The sequence below is a fragment of the Mustela lutreola genome, chromosome 1 (genome assembly GCF_030435805.1).
Source record: "Mustela lutreola isolate mMusLut2 chromosome 1, mMusLut2.pri, whole genome shotgun sequence".
NCBI lineage: Eukaryota > Metazoa > Chordata > Mammalia > Carnivora > Mustelidae > Mustela > Mustela lutreola.
Genome location: NC_081290.1, coordinates 217185957 through 217206282, shown reverse-complemented (window position 1 = coordinate 217206282; position 20326 = coordinate 217185957). Strand labels below are relative to the sequence as shown.

Sequence of the window (20326 nt, the reverse complement as noted above, 5' to 3'; positions counted from 1 at the left end):
AGTTTCCTTTGGAATATTAGCTAGTAAAAGTCTCCACAATAAAGCAGACCACCTACCTATCCTTAGCAATAGTCAGAAAATAAACAGATTGCAGGAAAGTAGTCAACTGAATCAAGATAATCAGGGAGACACAGCAGAAAGATTTTTTTTTTCTTCAGATATTTTGTATGAAATAAATAATCTGCAATATAACCAGAGATAAGACAGAATCTTTAGGCTCTGAAGAGCATCTCTGTCTGCAAAGCTGAGTTTTGCAAATTCTGTGGCCTACTTATTATGGTCTCTGAGAAACAACTACCGTGCACCTATCATCTTTAATCTCTAACATTGCCTGAACTTTCTTAATAAGCTCTATTCCTGACACCACCTCTTATTTTCTAATTCAGATCTTCATTATTCTTCTAGTCAACTAGCTACCTTTCCTTAGATCAGGAAAAATTATTATTATTATCATTATTATTACCATGTGAATTAAACTATTAATGGTAAATGGTGTTTCTCACTTTAACATAGGCCTGTCCCGCTGGTGGGATTCGTGCCAACTCTGAAGAAATGTTAGTCATGTGGTTTTCAGAAGATGAAAGCTTAAGATAAAGCCCAAGAATGTTTGATGCTGGAGGTGGGACTCGTATTATATAGGTCTCAGCCAAAACATGTGATAGTCACTGTAGGGGTAGCTGGAAAGAGAAGTGTGTGGCTCAATTAACTGGCTCAAGCTGATCTGTGAGGTCTAGGGGAAGAATGCTCCTGGCTGCTTTGTGCTTCCTACTCTGGAGTTTTCAGACCTCCACCGGCCATTTCCCTCGAGACTGTGCCTCCTCCAAGAGCCTGATGGAGAAGGAATGCTGCCCACCATGGAGGGGTGACGGGAGTCCCTGTGGCCAGCTCTCAGGTAGGGGTGCCTGTCAGAATATCGTTCTGTCTAATGCCCCCCGTGGGCCTCAGTTCCCCTTCACAGGGGTGGATGACCGGGAGTCCTGGCCCTCAGTCTTTTATAATAGGACCTGCCACTGCTTTGGCAACTTCATGGGATTCAACTGTGGAAATTGTAAGTTTGGCTTTTGGGGACCAAACTGCACAGAGAAACGACTTTTGGTGAGAAGAAACATCTTTGATCTGAGTATCCCAGAGAAGAACAAATTTCTTGCCTACCTTACTTTAGCGAAGCATACCACCAGCCCAGACTATGTCATCCCCACAGGCACCTATGGCCAAATGAATAATGGATCAACCCCCATGTTTAATGACATCAACATTTATGACCTCTTTGTCTGGATGCATTATTACGTGTCAAGGGACACACTGCTCGGAGGGTCTCAAGTCTGGAAAGACATTGATTTTGCTCATGAAGCCCCAGGTTTCCTGCCTTGGCACAGACTCTTCTTGTTGCTGTGGGAACAAGAAATCCAGAAGCTCACTGGGGATGAGAACTTCACTATTCCATATTGGGACTGGCGAGATGCTAAAGGTTGTGACATTTGCACCAATGAGTACATGGGAGGGCAAAACCCAGCGAACCCTAACTTACTCAGCCCAGCATCCTTCTTCTCCTCTTGGCAGGTAAGGCATCCTGGACATCCAATATTAGAACATAAAAGAACCTTAGCAATTAGGTCTTTATACACCTCCCTCCCCACCTCTCCTGCCAAGAGCAGAAAAGATCTCCTATTAAAAATTCTCAGCATACCTTGTATTTTCCTCTATAGCACACTTCACAATTGTGATTACATAGGCATTTGTGTGTTTATTTGTCTAATATCCTCTACCATGTTCCTAAACTTTAATAAATAAAGAGTGTTTGGTTCATCACTGTACTTCTCAGTACATAGAATGGTACCTGGCAAGTGGTAAGGGCTCATTAAGTGTTTGTTGGATGGATGAACAGATATTTAGATGATTAAGTTAATGATCTAGGTCAGTGTCCCTGAAATTTTCTTCACAATAAAATTCGTACAGTGTACAAATTACAAATCCCTGCTCCTAGCTCTTAGACCCATTGATCAGAAATTTAACAGGGAGCCTTTGGGAAGGCATCATTTACTAAATGTCTATACAATTATTATCATCAGGGAAATTGGGAGAATATTATTTAGATTAAATCTTTAAAAAAAAAAAAACATATGGGGACCCTGGAACCCAAATAGGTAAATAATGAAAACAGCTAATTTACATTGAGCATCTAGCATGTGTAAAGCCCTGTTGCAAGTGTTTCTGTGTAGTTAACTCGACTAATGCTTTTACTATCCTTTCCCTTTGCTAAGGTTTAAAGCACTGAGCTATAAAGATGAACCATACACAATCTCAGGATCACTAGGAACTAACAGAGATGGGTCAGGCTTGGCTGCCTGACCACCTATACTGTTCCTGAGGACATGTCTGCTATGATGTCTTCAGTCAGAGGATCTGGCTTACTCTGTCTCATCTTTTTTCATTAGCCTGTGAAAGAAATTAGCTTTTTTCCTAACTATGTGCAAACTTTAGAGGTACAAGGTAAGGGATTGCAATTCTGAAATTTAATTTCTATTTATCCTATGCTGAATTTTTCACTCTGGATTAGGGACAAAATGTGAGCAAAGAAATATGCTTTTAATTATTTATCATTTTAAAACCATAAGGAGGAAGAAATGTTTTTTTTATCTGTATTCCAGACATTTCTAATACAGCACTTTTGACTAGCAGGGCTTTATGGAACTGAGCCTAAAGTTTAAATGAGATGGGAAGAGTCTGGCATTCGTATCTTACGCTCTGCAAGTTTGGAGTGTGAAGGGCTTCCTGCCCTCCCCACTAAGTTCACACACCTTCCAAATGGAGTCTATTGAAACTCATTGAAAAATGGTCATGGTGTAATATACGGTATCACTAATGACAGCTATTTACCAAAAGGAATGAGTTTATTTATGCAGGAAAGGCTGCAAAAATGAGCTTAAAAAAAAAAAAAGATTTATTTCAATAAGCCTTCAGACCTCCTACCTTAATTTATAAAGTACAAAACTCTCATCTAGTTCTCTCATCCTCTGTTATTGCTTAAAATACTGCTAAGTGAGGACAGGGATTTTGAGTCCATTATAATTCTTTCCTTAGCTGTACCACCTCACTTGATCCAGAAAGGCTGGTGGCTTATCTAAATCACCAAAAATGTTACAACATCCACACGGAAGCTTAACAGACAAATGCTAATAGATATTTGATTACATGAGATAGATGCTAGTTGGTGTTACTAGAATTATATATGCATTTTTTTTTCTAATCATTTATTGAGTGGAAAATTCCTCTCCATCTCCTCTTCTCTTTATGATTGTAGCTGATTTTATTTCTAAATACATCTTTCTGGGTCTAGTGGGTAAACACTGGACAGAAATTATGATATTCGTTTCCATATTCCTCAATGATTAAACTGCTATGTGGTAACTGGTGCTAAAATTCAAAATCAGAAATAGAGTGAACAAAGGCCATTGAAGAAAACCAAGCAAATAGTAGTTTAAATAAAAAAGAGAAAACAAAAAAGAAAAAAGAATCTGTGTCTGCCTACTGTGAGTGCTGTCCCTGTGAGGTGAGAGCTGCTGTTTCCATTTCTGGTTACCATCCTTTAAAAATGAGGATCAGTTGTTTATAGCCATTTAATTCAGTACTTCTTAGTATCTAAACCACTTAGGGAGCTTCAAGAACATTGCATGGATCTACCCACCTAATTCCTGCTGGAAAATCCTCTTCAGGTGGTCTACTAGGAAGTCCAGGCATCTGCACTTTTAAACATTTCTTTAAAAATTTTATTTATTTATTTTAGAGAAAGAGAGAGTGGGGGAAGGGGCAAAGGGAGATAGAGCAAAAGAATCCTCAAGCAGACTCCCCACTGAACAGGAGCCCCTCCTGGGACTCAATCTCACAACCCCGAGATCACAACCCCAGCCAAAACCAAAGTCCAGCACCCAACTGACTGAAACACCCGGCCACCCCCAGGCATTTGCGTTTTTAAAACAGTGGGACATCTGGATGGCTCTTGGGGGATGCCTGGGTGGCACAGCCAGTTAAGTATCCAACTCTTGGTTTCAGCTCGTACAGGGAGATCCAGGCTGTTGCCCAGCCTCATGATCAGCATGGAGTCTGGTGGAGATTTTCTCTCCCTCTCCCTCTGCCCCTCCTGTTTGTGTTCTCGCTCTGTGTCTCTCTGTCTCTCTAAAATAAATTTTTTTTTTTAAAAAGTCTTTAAAAATAAATAAGTAAAATCTTCTCTTGTGATTCTAATGTGCAGCCAGCATTGAGAATCACTGATTTAATGAATCTGGAAATTGTTCTGGTATCGATTTCACTTTAGAAACTCGGGTTCTACAATAAACATACCCCTAGTTTAAATGTTTCCGCCTGAATTGTACGCTCAAATCGAGATGTGAAGTGAGAATCAAACAGCTTCCGGACTCTGCGGATTCACAGGACCTTGGAAATCAGCTAGAGTGCTGGCCCCTCTAGTGCCAAGCCTCCATCTCTTCCTCAATTCCAGGAGTTTTGCAACACAAAAACAGAGTTTTTAGAAATTCATAGCATTTACTAACTGTGAGCTAAGAGACACTCAGTGGTGTGTGGTATAGTGCCCTTATTTTATAAATGAAGATAGAGGCCCCCAAAAGGTGGGATTTGTCCAAGGTCATGCAGCAGAGGACTGAAGCCTTGTGTCTCTGACTCCAATGTTTTTTCTCTGTTAATAAGAAACAATTTAGGCTCAGAAGAGATCATTTAGGTCACTGATTTACGGATATAAAATTTGACTTGTAGCTTCTTGGACTCCCTTAAAATTCAGTTGCACAGAAAACTGGCATTGATATTCCGATGTAGACCTTTTCATGTATGTTACAATAAAAATATTCCATTAGATTCTTTCTGATCCACATGCCTTACTCAGGAAAGAACTGACCCTTACCCTTTTGAGTTATCATTACACTTTGTACAGATTTATATGATAGAAACTTCAGTTCATGTCATTGTTTTCAGACCCGTCTTTGTCTATCAGAATGTCGGCTGCTACAGGGAAGAGACCACTTCTAATTTATTTTTGTATCTGCAGAGCCCAGAACCATGATATAGGCATAGAATGGGCTTTATAAATTCTCACCTAGTTCTTTAATGCCAAGAGCTTTTAATGTAGAAGTCTGTTTGTGATCAGTTAAAGCAGTCCAATATTTTTAGAGATGGGGGTTACTTAATAACGTTAATGTACAAACATCTGTGCTCAATGCAATCAGTTCCAATGTTATGCAAGCAGCAGACAGACCAGCCATAAAAAGGAAAGGTGTATCAAGGTAGCTGTCATGACAGACCAAAACAGAGAGAAATAAACATTCCTAGATGATACACATGAGTGAAATATGGCCAGGGAATCCACTCATCAGGGGAAAGCACATCACATGGAAGCAAACAGTGGGAAGAAAAAAGAAAAAAGTCACATTTCAGCAGAGTGTCATGGGTTTTAGGTAACCATGACAACAGCTCAGTGAAATAACAGCTTCGCTTCTCTTTTTTTCTTTATGGAAAAGATTCTGGGGAATGTCATATGGTTTACTTTTTTTTTCTTCTCCAGATAAATCTCTAATGCCCTAATAGAATCTTTGCTCCTGACAGCTTTTAATAGCTGGTAGTTTGTTGCTATATACTTTAGCTTAAGAGAACACTATCTAGGTTCACTTCCATTAATACGTCTGTTTCTTCTTTCTATCTCTCTTTTTTCATTTGCCTTGGAACACTTGATTCTTTCCCCCATCCTATGCTATAAATCACCTGTGTTGAAATAGAAAAAGAAGAACTTCCTTATCAGAGGACCTCTGCCACTTGCCAGGTGATATTGAACAAGTTATTTAGAGTCTTTTACCTTTGGTTTATCTCAACAGTAAAAAAATGGAGTGCAATTATTATATATGCTTGTTTTCTGTGTTAATGAAAGCAATAAATGCAATGGAAAGCAGAAAAAATGTAGTGGAAGGGTATAATCTTTTCAATTGCAGAAACACGGGTTTCAGTGGACTTTTGTAATTTTGCTACAAGATACTGAATAAGTTACTTATTCTGGGAAATGTTTTCTTTAAAGTTAGAATAGTGTTATAATACATCTTAAGGCATTATTGTGGAAGAATTCAATGGGATCTGTTAATGTAAAATGACTGGTTTAGCATCTGACATATTCTTTCAGTTCCATGGGTGGAAATTATTACTAGAACATTTTTATATATCAATATTCATTATGACCATAATGAATATTCAGCCAGTGTTACAGAGCCGGGGTTAAAAACAATTTGGTAGCATGCCCAATGGTCTTGTATTCAATAATAGTATAATAGCTGTCATTATTTAAAAAAAAAACATTTCTTAAATTTACAAATTATAATATGTCAATTATTTTTCAATAAAGCTGGAAAAAACAAAAAAAAAAAAGATTTTTTTTAGAGAGAGGGAGAGCATGCACCAGGTGGGGTGGGGGAAAGGGGGAGAAGAGAGATTCTCAAGCAAACTCCCCGTTGAGTGCAGAGCCTGACTTGGGGCTGGATCCCACGACCATGAGATCATCCCATCTTCATGAGATCATGACCTGAGCCGAAATCAAATGTCAGACACTCATCCGACTGAGCCACCCAGATACCCCAACAGCGATCATTATTAAACACTCTATTTGAAACGACATAAGTGCTTTGCATATGTTACATTATTTGATCCTTCATAAAAAGTTGTTATAATCCCCATGTATAGATAAAAAACCTTAATACTCAGAGTTTAAGGGATTTGCTCAAGGTCATGTATCTAATAATAGTCAGTACTAGAAATCATGTCTGACTGTAATCTCCATGATTCTAACCATCATGCTAACAATTTCCCCTCCCTGAGTCTCCTGTATCAAATACAAACATGATGACTTGGAACTAAGTTTTTCAAATTATTTCTGGAACCAGGGTAGATTTCCTCCTTGTTACTAATACATCCACTCATCTGAACACTTAGTCACTTGGCAGTTGGCAAGTCAGCAAAAATAGTTCCATTCAAACCTCTCTAATTTAAACAAGTCTGCTGTAGGAGTTTTTGAGGCACTAGGATCTTTTGAAAAAGTCCTGAGATGGTTTATTATTCCAACAGGAATGAAAGTGATTTCATTTATGTACCTGCCATGATGTCTAGGTAATCGACTGATAAAGGAATCCAATATATTATATTCAATGAAAAAGCTAGTTTAGCTTTATTCAACCATTCCTAAGCCATTTACAGGCAGTAATAAATGCTGTGGATATATACATTTCGAATCAGCACAGTGTATTAATATTCTAGCTCTGGCTCTAAGCATCATATGACCTTAGATAAGTCATCCAACAGACCTAGTTCTCAATTACTACGTGTGGATAAAAGGATTGAGGAATGTCATAAATTGTGAAGAACCCTGGAAACGGACATTTGCTGGGCAAATGTGCTATTTTCTATTACTGTTTTATTATTAATATAGTAAAACTGTGCTACTTTCTATTAGTATTTTATTTTATTATTAATATAGTAGATGTGAATTATACATTACTATGTTATATAATGGTATATTTTTATTATATCCTATTATATTTAATGTGATTTCCTATTACTGTTGAGAAAATTGAAACTTAGCCAGTCTAAATAACATGCTCACTGACACATCGCTAGTAAGTAGCAGAGTCGGAACTGATGCCCACATCTCCCGGAATTTGGCATCCAGCTCTTTTCCACCACACAACACTATTCATAAGTGATATCTTAGTGACCCCAAATTAAAAGCTTCTCTAAGTGTCTCTCATTCAACACAGTAGCAGCCATTCCTAGGGGGCACGTCTCATTCAGTTCCATTGCGTGGTAATTGAATTTGCTTTTATGTTTCTCTAGAGGTCAAACTCACTGGAGCAGGAGGCTGATAAGATTGTCTTGATTATTTTTAACTGTGAAGCGAACAAGTGACCAGGAAGGCTTTTCACTTTTAAAGTATTGTTCCATGTCTTGCCTATTGTCCACAGAAGTATTCATCATAAAACAGGGTTTCAGTTGCTACTAGCCTTTTGTATTCTTCCCTACTCAGACTGCATTTCTTCATCATTAAAATAGGGGGAAAAATCATATAAATCTACACGGTGGTTGTGTGAAGTTTTAAAAATGTACACAGTGATGCCCTCCTCATGATCTCTATCAGAAAAGGGCCTCCTTGTATGTTTAATACAGATGATATGTTTAAAAAAATATCTTCTAGGGCAGAGGTTGGTACCAATTACAGGATGAGTTAAAAAGGCTGTTGAACCCGTCTGTAGTTTGTAGACGATTCATTGGTTCATCCATCAAATATTGATTGAGCCTATATTCTAGATTCTGTGGGAAGTCCTAATAATAAAGTTGTCCTCGTGGAGACCACATTTTCTAAGGGAGATGATACTGATTGTTGATCAAGAAAGTCTAAAGTAAATGAAGTCTACATTTGGCAAGGAATAATGTTATCTACTCAGTGGGCACAGGTCTCCTGTGGAAGTATGTGTCTGTTAGGAAAAGTTTGTCATGGCAGGGTGGTTCTCGGGCACTTTTTATTCTGAGTTAAGATTAATATCTTGCTACTTAGTTCATTGCTCTCACTGAATTTAAGTCATCAGTGATTTTAAGATGAATTAATTTATATAACACAGAGATGAAAAAATAAAGATAAATCTGCCTATTAAATTATGGTGTGATATTTTAAATTGTTTATAATTTTTATTTTGTATTTATACTGAAAGAGCTCCTTTTGACTTCTTTAGTGAAATATTTTGATCCTAGTTTACTGTTCTGCCTACTTATCAATGAAACTATGAGCAAAGTAATTCGGTGAAGATTTCCTCAACATTCTTCCTATTTAGAGTCAGATCCTTTCAAATTTCTTTCCAAGTGAGAGTTAACAGGGTCGGTTTTTCCTAAATTACTGCCTTGTCCTTGAAGATGAGGTCAGATGTCAGATCCATGCCAAGGAGTGAGCATGCGTAGACATGAACAAAGTCGTGGCAGGGAGAAGCACGTGTAATGCTCAGAGAAGGCTGGCCAACTTGACTTTAGCAGTCAGATCACAACATTTGTAAGCAAACTGAAGAGTGGTACCCGGACTCCGGCTATGTTCTGGAGGTACAATCGACAAGACTGCCTAATGATTTCAGTCATTAGTGAAAGACTCAAGAGAATAAAATACAAATGAAAACTCACCACTTTCTGGCTTAAAAAGGATGACTCATGGGTTTGAGTGGCAGGACAGGTGGTGTGATAGGAAATACAGGGAGAGGAACAGAGTTTGGAGAGCCTAAATGTGACATGTGAGATGCATAGGAGATAAGACGGAAATGGGAAGTCAGAGATGAAGATAAGGATTTCAAGTTCAGAGGAGAGGTTTTAACTAGAGATAGGAATTAGGGAGTTCTCACCAGGTAGTGGGGATGTAAGCCAGGAAACCTGTGAGAGCCAAAAGAAGATATGTGGAGAGGGAAGACAAGAGTTGGCACAGATGTAAACTCGGGACCAGGGCTAGCTTTGTGGGCATACATCCAGCAAAGTCCTACAGTGGATGTTTAACAGATGCTTGTCAGATTAATGTTCTCAACAAATACATATTTGACAAAATTATATGAAGTCATTTTCACTATCCTCCTTTGATTACTGAGGCCTAGGCAATTTAACTCATTTTCTTAAGTAGATGCAAGACAAGAATTTCTGTACTAGATTTTAGCTTTCATTGCTTTTTCTACAACCCTCAGAATGTTGTTTTCTTGAACAATTTCCTTTAAAATATGAACCTCTAGGTGAATCTCCCTGCCTTCTTCCCCTACCCCCCGTCTGATGTTGAGGTGATCACAACTCCTTTAACATGAAGGTTTTTGTGTAGATCATCTGCACCCGCCTGGAGGAGTACAACAGCCGGCAGGCTTTATGCGACGGATCTCCCGAGGGACCGCTACTGCGCAATCCTGGAAACCACGACAAAGCCAGGACCCCGAGGCTCCCCTCCTCCGCTGATGTGGAATTCTGCCTGAGTCTGACCCATTACGAATCCGATTCCATGGATAAAGCTGCCAATTTCAGCTTTAGAAATACACTGGAAGGTAATCCCCTTTTATCACTCATTTAAAATTTCTTCTGTTTTTGCTTTTTTTTTTCCCCCTGAACTCCTATTTGTAATCTCTTATTCAAAACCCCAGATATGTTTAAGAATTCTGAATTTTCTGATTAAGGAAAAGTGGCATATATGCCTCTGTGGCCAATAATCCTCACAGAATCTGAGCAGCACACCGTAATCTGACACACACAACTCTTCAGTAAAAGGTACAAATACACCAGCTGTCACGATAAAGAAAGGCCATGGGCAGCCCAATGGTGAATAAGGTCAGCTTTTTCCACTGACAGAGTCCTGACACTGAACAAAACATTTTAATACCACGTAGTGTTTTGGAATTATGGATAAAAGACTGTGGATCTATCATACTTTGCAAGTTTTAGTATTTTACCTAGTTTAAAAACTAGGCTTTTTTAGCCAATTCCATTCTTTTGCCTATAATAGGGATAAAATCTATGCTTCAGGTTAAGTTGCCATCTCATTATCCCCCAAGATTGCTGTACTTTGTCAGAGATTCCTTCTCAGAGGCTCTTCTAGATCTTATTCTTCCTACAAAGCTCTCAGTCCTGCTTGCTTTTCTTCAGCACCTGTTGATTCTTCCCTGCTCATGTGGTCCTAGACAGAACCCACTTTTTTCACCTCAATATGCATTGTGGAAACAAACTGCAAACAAAACAAAACAAAACCAACCAACCAACCAACCAACCAACCAAGAACATTCACTCAAGTCACAGATTTAATGGGAAGTTTGGTGAGAGAGAGGGCTAATTCGTTGAAAAGTCAACAACTCCACATTTAACTCTAAACAATCTACCTCTTTGGCACCCTACTGTGTAGACAAAACTTTCTCTCATTTCTTTCTTCTTAACTTTCTTTTTTTGTTTTCTTGTCATTGTGGTTGTTGTTTTATTTTCTAACTTCTGTTGTTCAACTATATAGAATAGTTTTACTCTCTCTTTCACATCCCTGGGTCCATCCAACCATAACCTTTGGGCCTTGCTCTCCTTGAGAAGCAGTTTAAACAAGAAATATATCACCTATGTCACCCAAAAGAGGAATCCTGCTTCCAGTCATTAAAATAAAAATTGTGTTTATCTTCTGAAAGTAATATTAATGATTAACATTTTACAGCTAATTGCTGTGCCAAACACTGTCTCACTTAATTCTTGCAACCATCCTCTGAGAAATAGAGCACCATTATTTTGAGTTTAAAGAGAGGAGACAGAATTAGAAATATTATATAATTTGGCTATAAGCATTCGTTAAGTGACTGAGCTAAATCTGTTCTGAGAATTGTCAATTGCCAAAACCCAAGAGTCCTTTCCATTGTACTCTGATGAACTAGAATGGGTTGAGAGTTTCTTGAGAGTGAACAATAAATATATCAAACTGGACTTTTAATGATATAATATTGGAAAGCAGTGCCTGGTGCCAGGAATCTCAGAGCCTATACACTGAGACAAAGGTGCACACACAAGTTGGCAGTTACCATCTGGGAGGACTGGGTGTCCCACTGGACTATGCAGAGGTTAACAGCAGGACTCCAAATTCTGACTTAATGATACTGCCAAGTTGGACCCCATCCTTAAGGAAACAGAAGTAATCTATAGGTTTTTCAGGCAGATTTTCTAGAAGTGAGAAAGCATGAATTATGTTACTAAGAAACATCAAGGAACATGGGCTGGTCACAGAAATAAGGTAGAAGAGCTACACTTTTCTGGAACTGGTTGTGTCAACTCAGCCAGTGGCTTCCAAATGAGTTTCTAATGCAGTTATTATTCTTATTCACACATAGTCTAGCACGATTTCGAGGAGAAGAAAAAAGGCATACCATACCGTTGCACGTTGTCTGGCACATGACAGGTGCTCAGTAAGTTTTTGATAACTGAATACATAAATAAAACTGAATGCATTTCAAATTGCACCTAACCCACCACTTAGCTTATTTATCCCTGTTGTATGTTGCTAATGTGGGAAAACATTAGCAAACATTGATCTGAGCTATAAATGAAGGCTTTCCCTGATCAAGGGCACTTCTTTTATCCTTTTCTTTAACCTCTTATTCAGAAATAATTTCAAGCCTATGGAAAAATTACAACAGTAAAATAATCCAAAGACACACATAAACCCATATTCACTTAGTGTGTACATTACATCTCATTTGCTGTCTCTCTTTCCCAAACTGAACCACGTGAAGGTGAATTGTATGGATTAGAACCCTTTATCCCTGGATACATCAGTGTATTTTTCCTTAGAGTAGGAATATTCTCATACATAATCACAGGCCGGTTATTAACTCCAGTAAATTCTATATTAATATAAAGCTTTATTCTAATCTAATATTTATATTCTGTTTTTAATGACCTAATAATGTCCTTTATAACATTTTTTCCCTCCGTAACAGGATCCAGACTAGAGTAGGTAACCTTGGTTGCCATGTCTCTTTAGCCTTCTTTCTTCTGAAATATTTTTACAGATCCGCCTTTTTTAATTTAATGAGATTGGCACTTTGGGGGAATACAGTTTCTCCTACCATTTGTAAATAGGATTTCCTTTTTTTTTGAGTCTGTCTGATATTTCCTTATAAATGGATGAAGGTAATGCCTTCTTGCCCAGAATTCTCTGTAAGTGGTTTTGTGTCTTTTTAAGAGAGTATCTCTTCGGGAGGCAGAGGACAACCATCTGTCTAATATTGGTGATGTGAAGTTTGATCATCTGCTCCAGATATGGTCCAATTTCCCCACTCCATAATTACTTATTTTCTTTCTTTCAAAATAATAAATCGACTACATGGAGATTTTTAAAATACTATGCAAATATTCTACATTCTTCTACAGTTGCCATCCAGTGGTTGTTACAAAATGATGATTTTCTATCTTCAGCACTTCCTTTACATTTATTAGCACTCAAGATTCTACTGTTAGCAGGATCCCACCTCCCTGGTGGGCTTCCTCTCTATCATCTATCCATCCATCTAATTATCTATATATCATCTATTTTATCTATGTAGATGGATAATCTATCAATCTATTTTAATCCACCTATGATATCAGTAAAGACTTTCAGCTCTCAGGATTTCTTCAATGGTATGTAATTCTTTAAGGTGTAAAATTATCTTAGTGCTTAGATGGTCCCAGATTCCATCTATGGGTACCCCATTCAAGCTGGCTTTTGTGTCTCTATTTCACCTCCCCATTTTTTTTTTTTTAGCATTTTCTTTCTTTCTGATATAACAAAGTGTTCTAGAGTCATCTTGTATCTGCAGTGCCTCAGGCCCGAATCAGTCATATTTTTTTCAGAAGCAATGGTTCCTTTCTGTGGGGAAGGATATCAGGAACAAAGATCTGGGAGCAAGTCTTGCTCACTGGACACATTTTAAAATCAGAATAGGGTGGGATGTGGGATGTCTTGACCTATAGGAGTGTTCAAGTGAGTATAGCTGTGAGGAGCACAGGGTGGGAGAAGCAGGAGCAAAGACAGCTACTGCATTCTTCTCTCAATAAATGTAGGTGGAATGGAATGGTCAATTTTGATTGATCCTCACAGTTATTGCTGCCCTTTGATTCTTTTCAGCCTTGTGAGAGGTGTGTAATGTACATCCCATGGAACACATTCTCACAGCAAGTCCTGGGATGGAGGAGCTGTTGTGTTTTCATCTGCTGAAGTTATTTTTGTAACCTCAGCTTTCCTCTTAGATTTAAACGTTGAAATAAATATTGAAAATGTGCCACTTAATTGTTTAAAAGAGGCTCATGTTCTTCAATAAAACAAGGAAAAAAATAAATATACATTATAAAATGTAGTCTTCTGATTAGGCTAAATATTTCGTCCCCAGGCAGTGTGGGCTATTGGATTCAAAGAAGAATCTTCTCACATCCAAATCTCTGACTGTCCATGGCGTCTTGTACTTCGCAGTTTATAATTGTGCTAATGCAAAATTAGCAGTGGCATGTGTGTTGGGGGCTGAGGGAGGAATGCCAGTTTAGCGAAGTGGTTAAAAGCAATCAAACTGACTGGAAGTTGATCCAAACTCCACCACTTCCTATGAAGTGGTTGAATATGTTATTTCACTTCTGGGCCTTAGTTTCACCATATTTAAAATGTAGATAAGAATAATAATTTATGGGGTTTGTGTTAAGACTAAATGATATAATACATGTAAGGAACTTATAACATTTCTTTAATAACGGCAGCTATAATTATGTTAAACCAGAGTTAGTTGTTGACAACTCAGTTATCACTCATTAATTTTTCTGACAATTAGCTTAGAAAACAAGTATGGACTGACTCCTGAGAAAATGGGCCATGATGGGCTAGGTGTAGTAGAAAAATGGGGAGAGGGAATGATGGAAAAAATTTCTTGAAACAGACTGAGAGATAGATAGCATTTTTTGAGACAAAGAACTTTTCAGGGGGAATTCCCCAAAACAAGGAGATAAGAGAAAAGACAGCTCCTGTGACCCCAAAAGGGAAAAAGGTACAAAAACAAGGAACAATTCTAATTTAAAGTTGTGTTCACAACCCTAAGCACAGTGCAACTTAGGATCATAGAAACTTAGAGCTGAAGACACTTCACGTGTTCATGCCAACATCCCGTACTGTGCTGAGACGCCACTATGAAAACATTCCTGGGTGGCCATTCAAGGACAGGGACTAACCTATCTCACAAGTACAACAAAAAGCTCCAGGTTGAGGGGGAAAAAAAAAAACACTTAGTTCTATTCAATTTGATGAACACTTTTATGATCCCGATACTACAGGAAATTATAGATGCTTAAAGATGTATAAAGATGACAGTTACATGGTTTCTGACCTCAAGGAGCTTACTATCCAATGAGGAAATCCCACACAGGCACATGGGGAAAACACAATGTGACAGGCAGTATAAAATGAGGTAGGAACCCAGAGATAAACCAGACATGTTTCCCAAGAAAATAGAACTGGGTCTTGAAATATCAGTAAATTCTCACCAAAAAGGGAGGAGGAAAAGCATTTCCAGCAGAGGGGACAATGTGCACAGGGAACAGAGATGTGAAATTAGTTACCAAACAATAAGAAGTTGTGTATGGCTGAAATATTAACTTTGCAGTGGGAGAGAAGAAGGGGTGTAAAGACTTTAGAATGTATCACAATACCCCTTTATCTCAATCTACTCTAGAGGAAAAAAAAGTGATAAGCTCCTAAAAATAGGCCCACAGATCCCTAGAGAATTAAGAAACTAAGGTTTGTTCTATGTCTCTCATAGCTTCCCTGTAGAAGAGAGATATTTGAAAACCCAATGTTTAAAAATCATGATACAATGTTTGTATCTTCAAGAATATGTCTACATACCTTGTTTTATGAAACATTGCTCTGTAAAATGTGAGTCAGGAAAGGTAGGAGGAAGTTGTCCTCTCTGTTTTAATAAGGTCTGAAGCTAGTGGCTGCAGCAGAATGTGGGATGATTAATCAGTGAGCCATTGGGGTGGACGATGGATGGTGAGGGCTTGTTTTCAGGTAGGGGACTGAGATACAGATGAGTTGGTTGGAGTAGAGCAACTTTTGTACACTCCAGAGTAGAGAGGATCAGGAGCTCTCGGTAACCAAATGCGAGGTGGACAGGTGAGAAACACAGTGAGGATGGTTCTGAGATCGAATCAATCTTCTATTGATTTCTCATAATTTGTCCTTGTTTTGTCCTCTTAAGCTATACACCATTAAAAAAGCTAGTTTGTCTTCTTATAACAGCTCTTCAAAAATACCTGCTACTGTGATTCTCCAGAACTTTTCTTTCTGGCAGCCCTTCAACCCTATTTTATTGTGACTGCCAAATATATCATTGGGAAGCCTCTCACCTCTTCATTTACTAGGATTTCTTGAGAAGCAGTTCAAGGAAGTAAAAAAAAAAAAAAAAGAAAGAAAGAAAAAGAAAAATTGCTGTGGGCTTTAATGAAAGAAAATGGAAGTTTGGGCATTTTATGTGCATATTTGAAGAGAAAGGCAAGTCAGAGTGAAGTCTGATATAAAATAAGGACTGTTATATTATGGAGAATGCTTTGTGGATATATATATACATGTTTAAGAGATGTAGAGCATTAGCTGCACTCAGGGTAGAGTTAATACTTATGAAATAGGTTCATAAAATATAAGTTAAGTGTAATTCCTATATTTCAAATGTATGTTAAATTCTTAATCAGTGCCTTTTTTCTCAAAGCAGGAAGGTGGCAAGGTCAGAATACATTTATTTTATCTGGCTGTTAGAAACTATCTAGTGATCGCCTGGTAGAAACTATGTTTGACCATTAAGGGGCACTTTAAATTTTGTGTAAACAGATTTCTTTAGACTTAGTGTCATTGTTCAGACATCTGGGTAGTAGAAATTCACAGTTTTGTATTTTTTTTTTCCCAGAAAAAAATACTTGAAAAACAAATAGTTTAGAGTGTTGGGATATGATTGCTTGATATTCAGTAAACTTTTAGCAACAAATGTGATAATGACATACCCTGAGATCTCTCTGTAAACCAAAACAAAACAAAACAAATTGGAGTGTTAGTCCTCATTTATTTATACAGCTTTAAACGATTCTTCAGTTTCTACCCTCTCTGACTTGTTGTAATGCTATGCAAATTGTCTTTGCCAAATGTGAATATTGAGAAAGTAAAAAAATTTATTTAAGGCATGTGTCATCTTTGCTATGAATTAAGAGATGCTGTTATTATGTACTGGCGAACACCATCTTGGAAAGCTACAGCGGAGAGAGAGAAGAACTTCCCAGATCTCTATAAAGTGGATTGAAACACTGATTTTGAAGGCGTATAACAATATATAGGAGTACTGGTTTTAACATTATGAACATTCCTCATTTTAAAAATCTATTTAATAATGACCTGTTTAGGCTATTGTGAGAATATACACACACCTAGCTCCTATTATATACACATGAAATGTTTCCTTTTCTTTACTCCTGTCCTTGTGATTTGCAATAGTTGTCCCAACTTCCCTTATAATTTAGTAAGTTACTAGTCCTCCTCATATGTCTTTATTCATAATAGATAGCTTTTATTTATTTTTTCATCATTTGAATTCACTTTCGAAAATGGCTATTTGCTGAAGGATAATCTTATTTTCCATTTAAGGTCACAGAAAGGAGCAAAATAATAATACACCTGTTCTAAATGTAGAGTCAGGCATTAGACATATGGAAATTTCACTTCCTTGGGACAAATCTTGAGGAAAATGCCAGCACTCATTAATAATAAACACTGCAAAGAAAAAGCAGGATTCTATTTTTATACATTTATTTGTTTATTTAACAAATATGAGTTGAGAGACTTCAGGACACCAAAGACAAAGTAACTATGTCTTATGAAGGACTGCCTTGTAATCTTCTACAGTGGTAAGTCTAAAATATTTTGGCTTCATTATCTATTTACAGCTATTACAAAATATGGAGAACGCCAATAAAACTTTGTTATGTTGGTTATATCTATAGCCACTTACCATTTTTAAAACTAAAAACTAAAAAAATATATATTTGATTCATTAAAATAACAAAAATTATCAAATCCATATAAATAACATAATTAAATATATTGAAAATATATTAAATATATTTTGAAAAAACAATGGAAAGTGGTATGCCACTTCTTTATATTTTTGCAAAAAAAAAAAAAAGACATCTGGATTTTATGTCTGCTTCTACACTCAGTGATATTATGATATGATGTTGGTGGGAAAACCTGAAGAAAACCCAGCCTCACACATATATAAAATTAGAATAAGGAGAAATATTTTAAAATATATTCTGGTAATTGTGGATTTTTTTTAAAGATTTTATTTATTTATTTGACAGAGAGATCACAAGTAGGTAGAGAGGCAGGCAGAGAGAGAGAGAGAGAGAGGAGGAACAGTCTTCCTGCTGATCAGAGAGCCCGATGTGGAACTCCATCCCAGGACCCTGAGATCATGACCTGAGCCTAAGGCAAAGGCTTAATCCACTGAGCCACTCAGGCGCCCAGTAATTGTGGATCTTAATTTTTTTTATAAAGCCAAACTTGATGCCACTTGCAAAATATGGGTTCCCTTGGACTTGTTGATCTTTCATATTTTGAAATATGTCTAATATCAAAAAGTCATATTCATTCAGAAATGTTTAAGGTATTGAGAATCTCTTGAGCTTACAGTGATTGTATTAAATTTTTCAAAATTCAAAATTCAAATCTCAAATTTTCAAAATTCAAAATAATTTTTGCTTAAAAACTCAAATTTTATCATGGGCAAAACATTATCTTCAGGTTTTTTTTTTTCTTTTTTAAGATTTACTTATTTATTTGAGAGAGAGTGGAAGGATCACTACCCAGTGATATTGAGGGAGAGAATCTCAAGTAGATTCTCCCCTGAGCATGAGACTCAATGTGGGGCCCTGTTGCAGAATCTTGAGATCATGACCTGAGCTTAAACCAAGAATCAGATGTTTAACCAACTCTGCTGAGCCACCCAGTGCCCCATCAGTTATTTTCTTTTAAGTGACATTCTCCATAGATCCTATAGATCCCAATATCAAGAAAATTTCTGCCAAATGCCTAAGTCTGAATAACCAGAGTTTATGTCTCAGCTGTGTATTCAGGTAGAAATGGATTCCATAAAAAGCATGGTTATTTCAGTTCTCAGTGCAAACAATGGCACAACTGCTCTTCTTCTAGATAACCATCATACTTAAGAGTGCAGCAAAAGTATTACGTATGTATGTTCCATTCTGGCTTCTCTAGGTTACCAGAACAGAACTTTGGTCTCTGATATCCTCTCAATCATATTCTGTTCTATGGCCCAGCACTATTCACTCCACTCTGAGTGGGTATCTTAGAAGAAATCATTGTGCAAAAACAAAGGACTTTTTAGAAGACCAAAAATACAAAAGAATCACAGTCAACAAACTAATAAATGTACATAGACTTCCACTTCTGGGAAAGTGGAGTAGATACACATTTCCTTATTCCTCTCTCTCAGTACAACCAAAATCTCTGTATATTGTACATAAAGCAGAATAATACAAATGGTGAAGATAAGGCAGACTTGCGAGAGAACCTGGGACCTCTTGATGTGGTAAGGAGTCCCTTGTGCTTTCTTTTTGCCTCATATATCCAAGATCTAGAGCTGAAGAAGCCTGGAAATAGTAAGAAGTTTAGAAAAAGACAAAAACAAACTAAAGAGCAACAGAAATTTGCTCTCTTTAGCCAAAAGAAATAGGGAAGAAAGTTTTTAGGCAATAACCACTATACTCCATTCAAACAATAAAAATACCAAAAAAAAAAAGAAAGAAAGAAAGAAAGAAAGAAAGAAAGAAAGAAAGAAAAGAAAACAGGAAATGAAATGAAAGGAAAGGAAAGAAAAGAAAAAAAAAAAGGAAAGGTGGTAGAATCCCCACTCATACTAGTAAATGTTAGCTGGGGTGACTAGAACTTCATCCTTATCAGACTAACAACGTGTCCCAATCCTGGGGATGAGGCCTTCCAATCTGCAGTGTTAGTGGAGGTCCTGTAGGGGGAAGTAATGAGGCATTCCTACCTCTCAGAGCCAGAAAGTATAGAGGCTTGTAGAGAACAAGTCGGGTGGGGAAACTGGACTTCTATCCCCACCTTGCATTTATGAGGCAATATTTTGTTTCCCCTTCCCTTGCTGGACTTGAGTTAGAGAAAGCCAGTTAAAACAGAGTTTTAATAAGATCCAGAGTCTCAGAACATAATACCCCAAATGTTTAGGATTCAGACAAAAATTATCACACCAAATAAATCTCATGCTCAAGTGAAAAAGGCCATCCGTGGACAGTAAAACTGAGATGACAGAGAGGCTCATCATATAATGATAAATGAGTCATTCTCCCAAAAAGATATGGCAATCCTAAATATGTATGCACCAAACAAAGGAGCTCCAAAATATATGGAGCAAAAGCTGATAAAACTGAAAGGAAAATAGACAAATCTACAATTACAGTTGGAGAATTTAATACCTCTTTCTCAACAATTTATAAGACTTGACATAATATCGACAAGAATTTGGAAGAACTCACAACACCATCAACCAAAAGGATCTGATTGACATTTATGGAACACTTCACCCAATCACAAAAGGATAAACATTCATTTTGAGAGCCCACAAAACATAGACTAAGATAGACCATATCCTAGACCAAAAAGAAACCTTAACAAATTTAAAAGAAGTGAAATCATACAGGTTGTATTCTC

At 37.3% G+C, this 20326-nt stretch overlaps 1 protein-coding gene across 1 annotated transcript in view; it reads left to right on the top strand.

The window, feature by feature from the left end:
* The first annotated feature begins 741 nt into the window (after positions 1-741).
* Positions 742-20326, top strand: part of TYR (tyrosinase) — a 108784-nt gene continuing 89199 nt past the window's right edge. The window contains exons 1-2 of the mRNA XM_059186923.1: positions 742-1560; positions 9878-10094. Coding sequence (XP_059042906.1) covers positions 742-1560; positions 9878-10094 — 1036 coding nt within the window. The remainder of the gene's footprint in view (positions 1561-9877; positions 10095-20326) is intronic.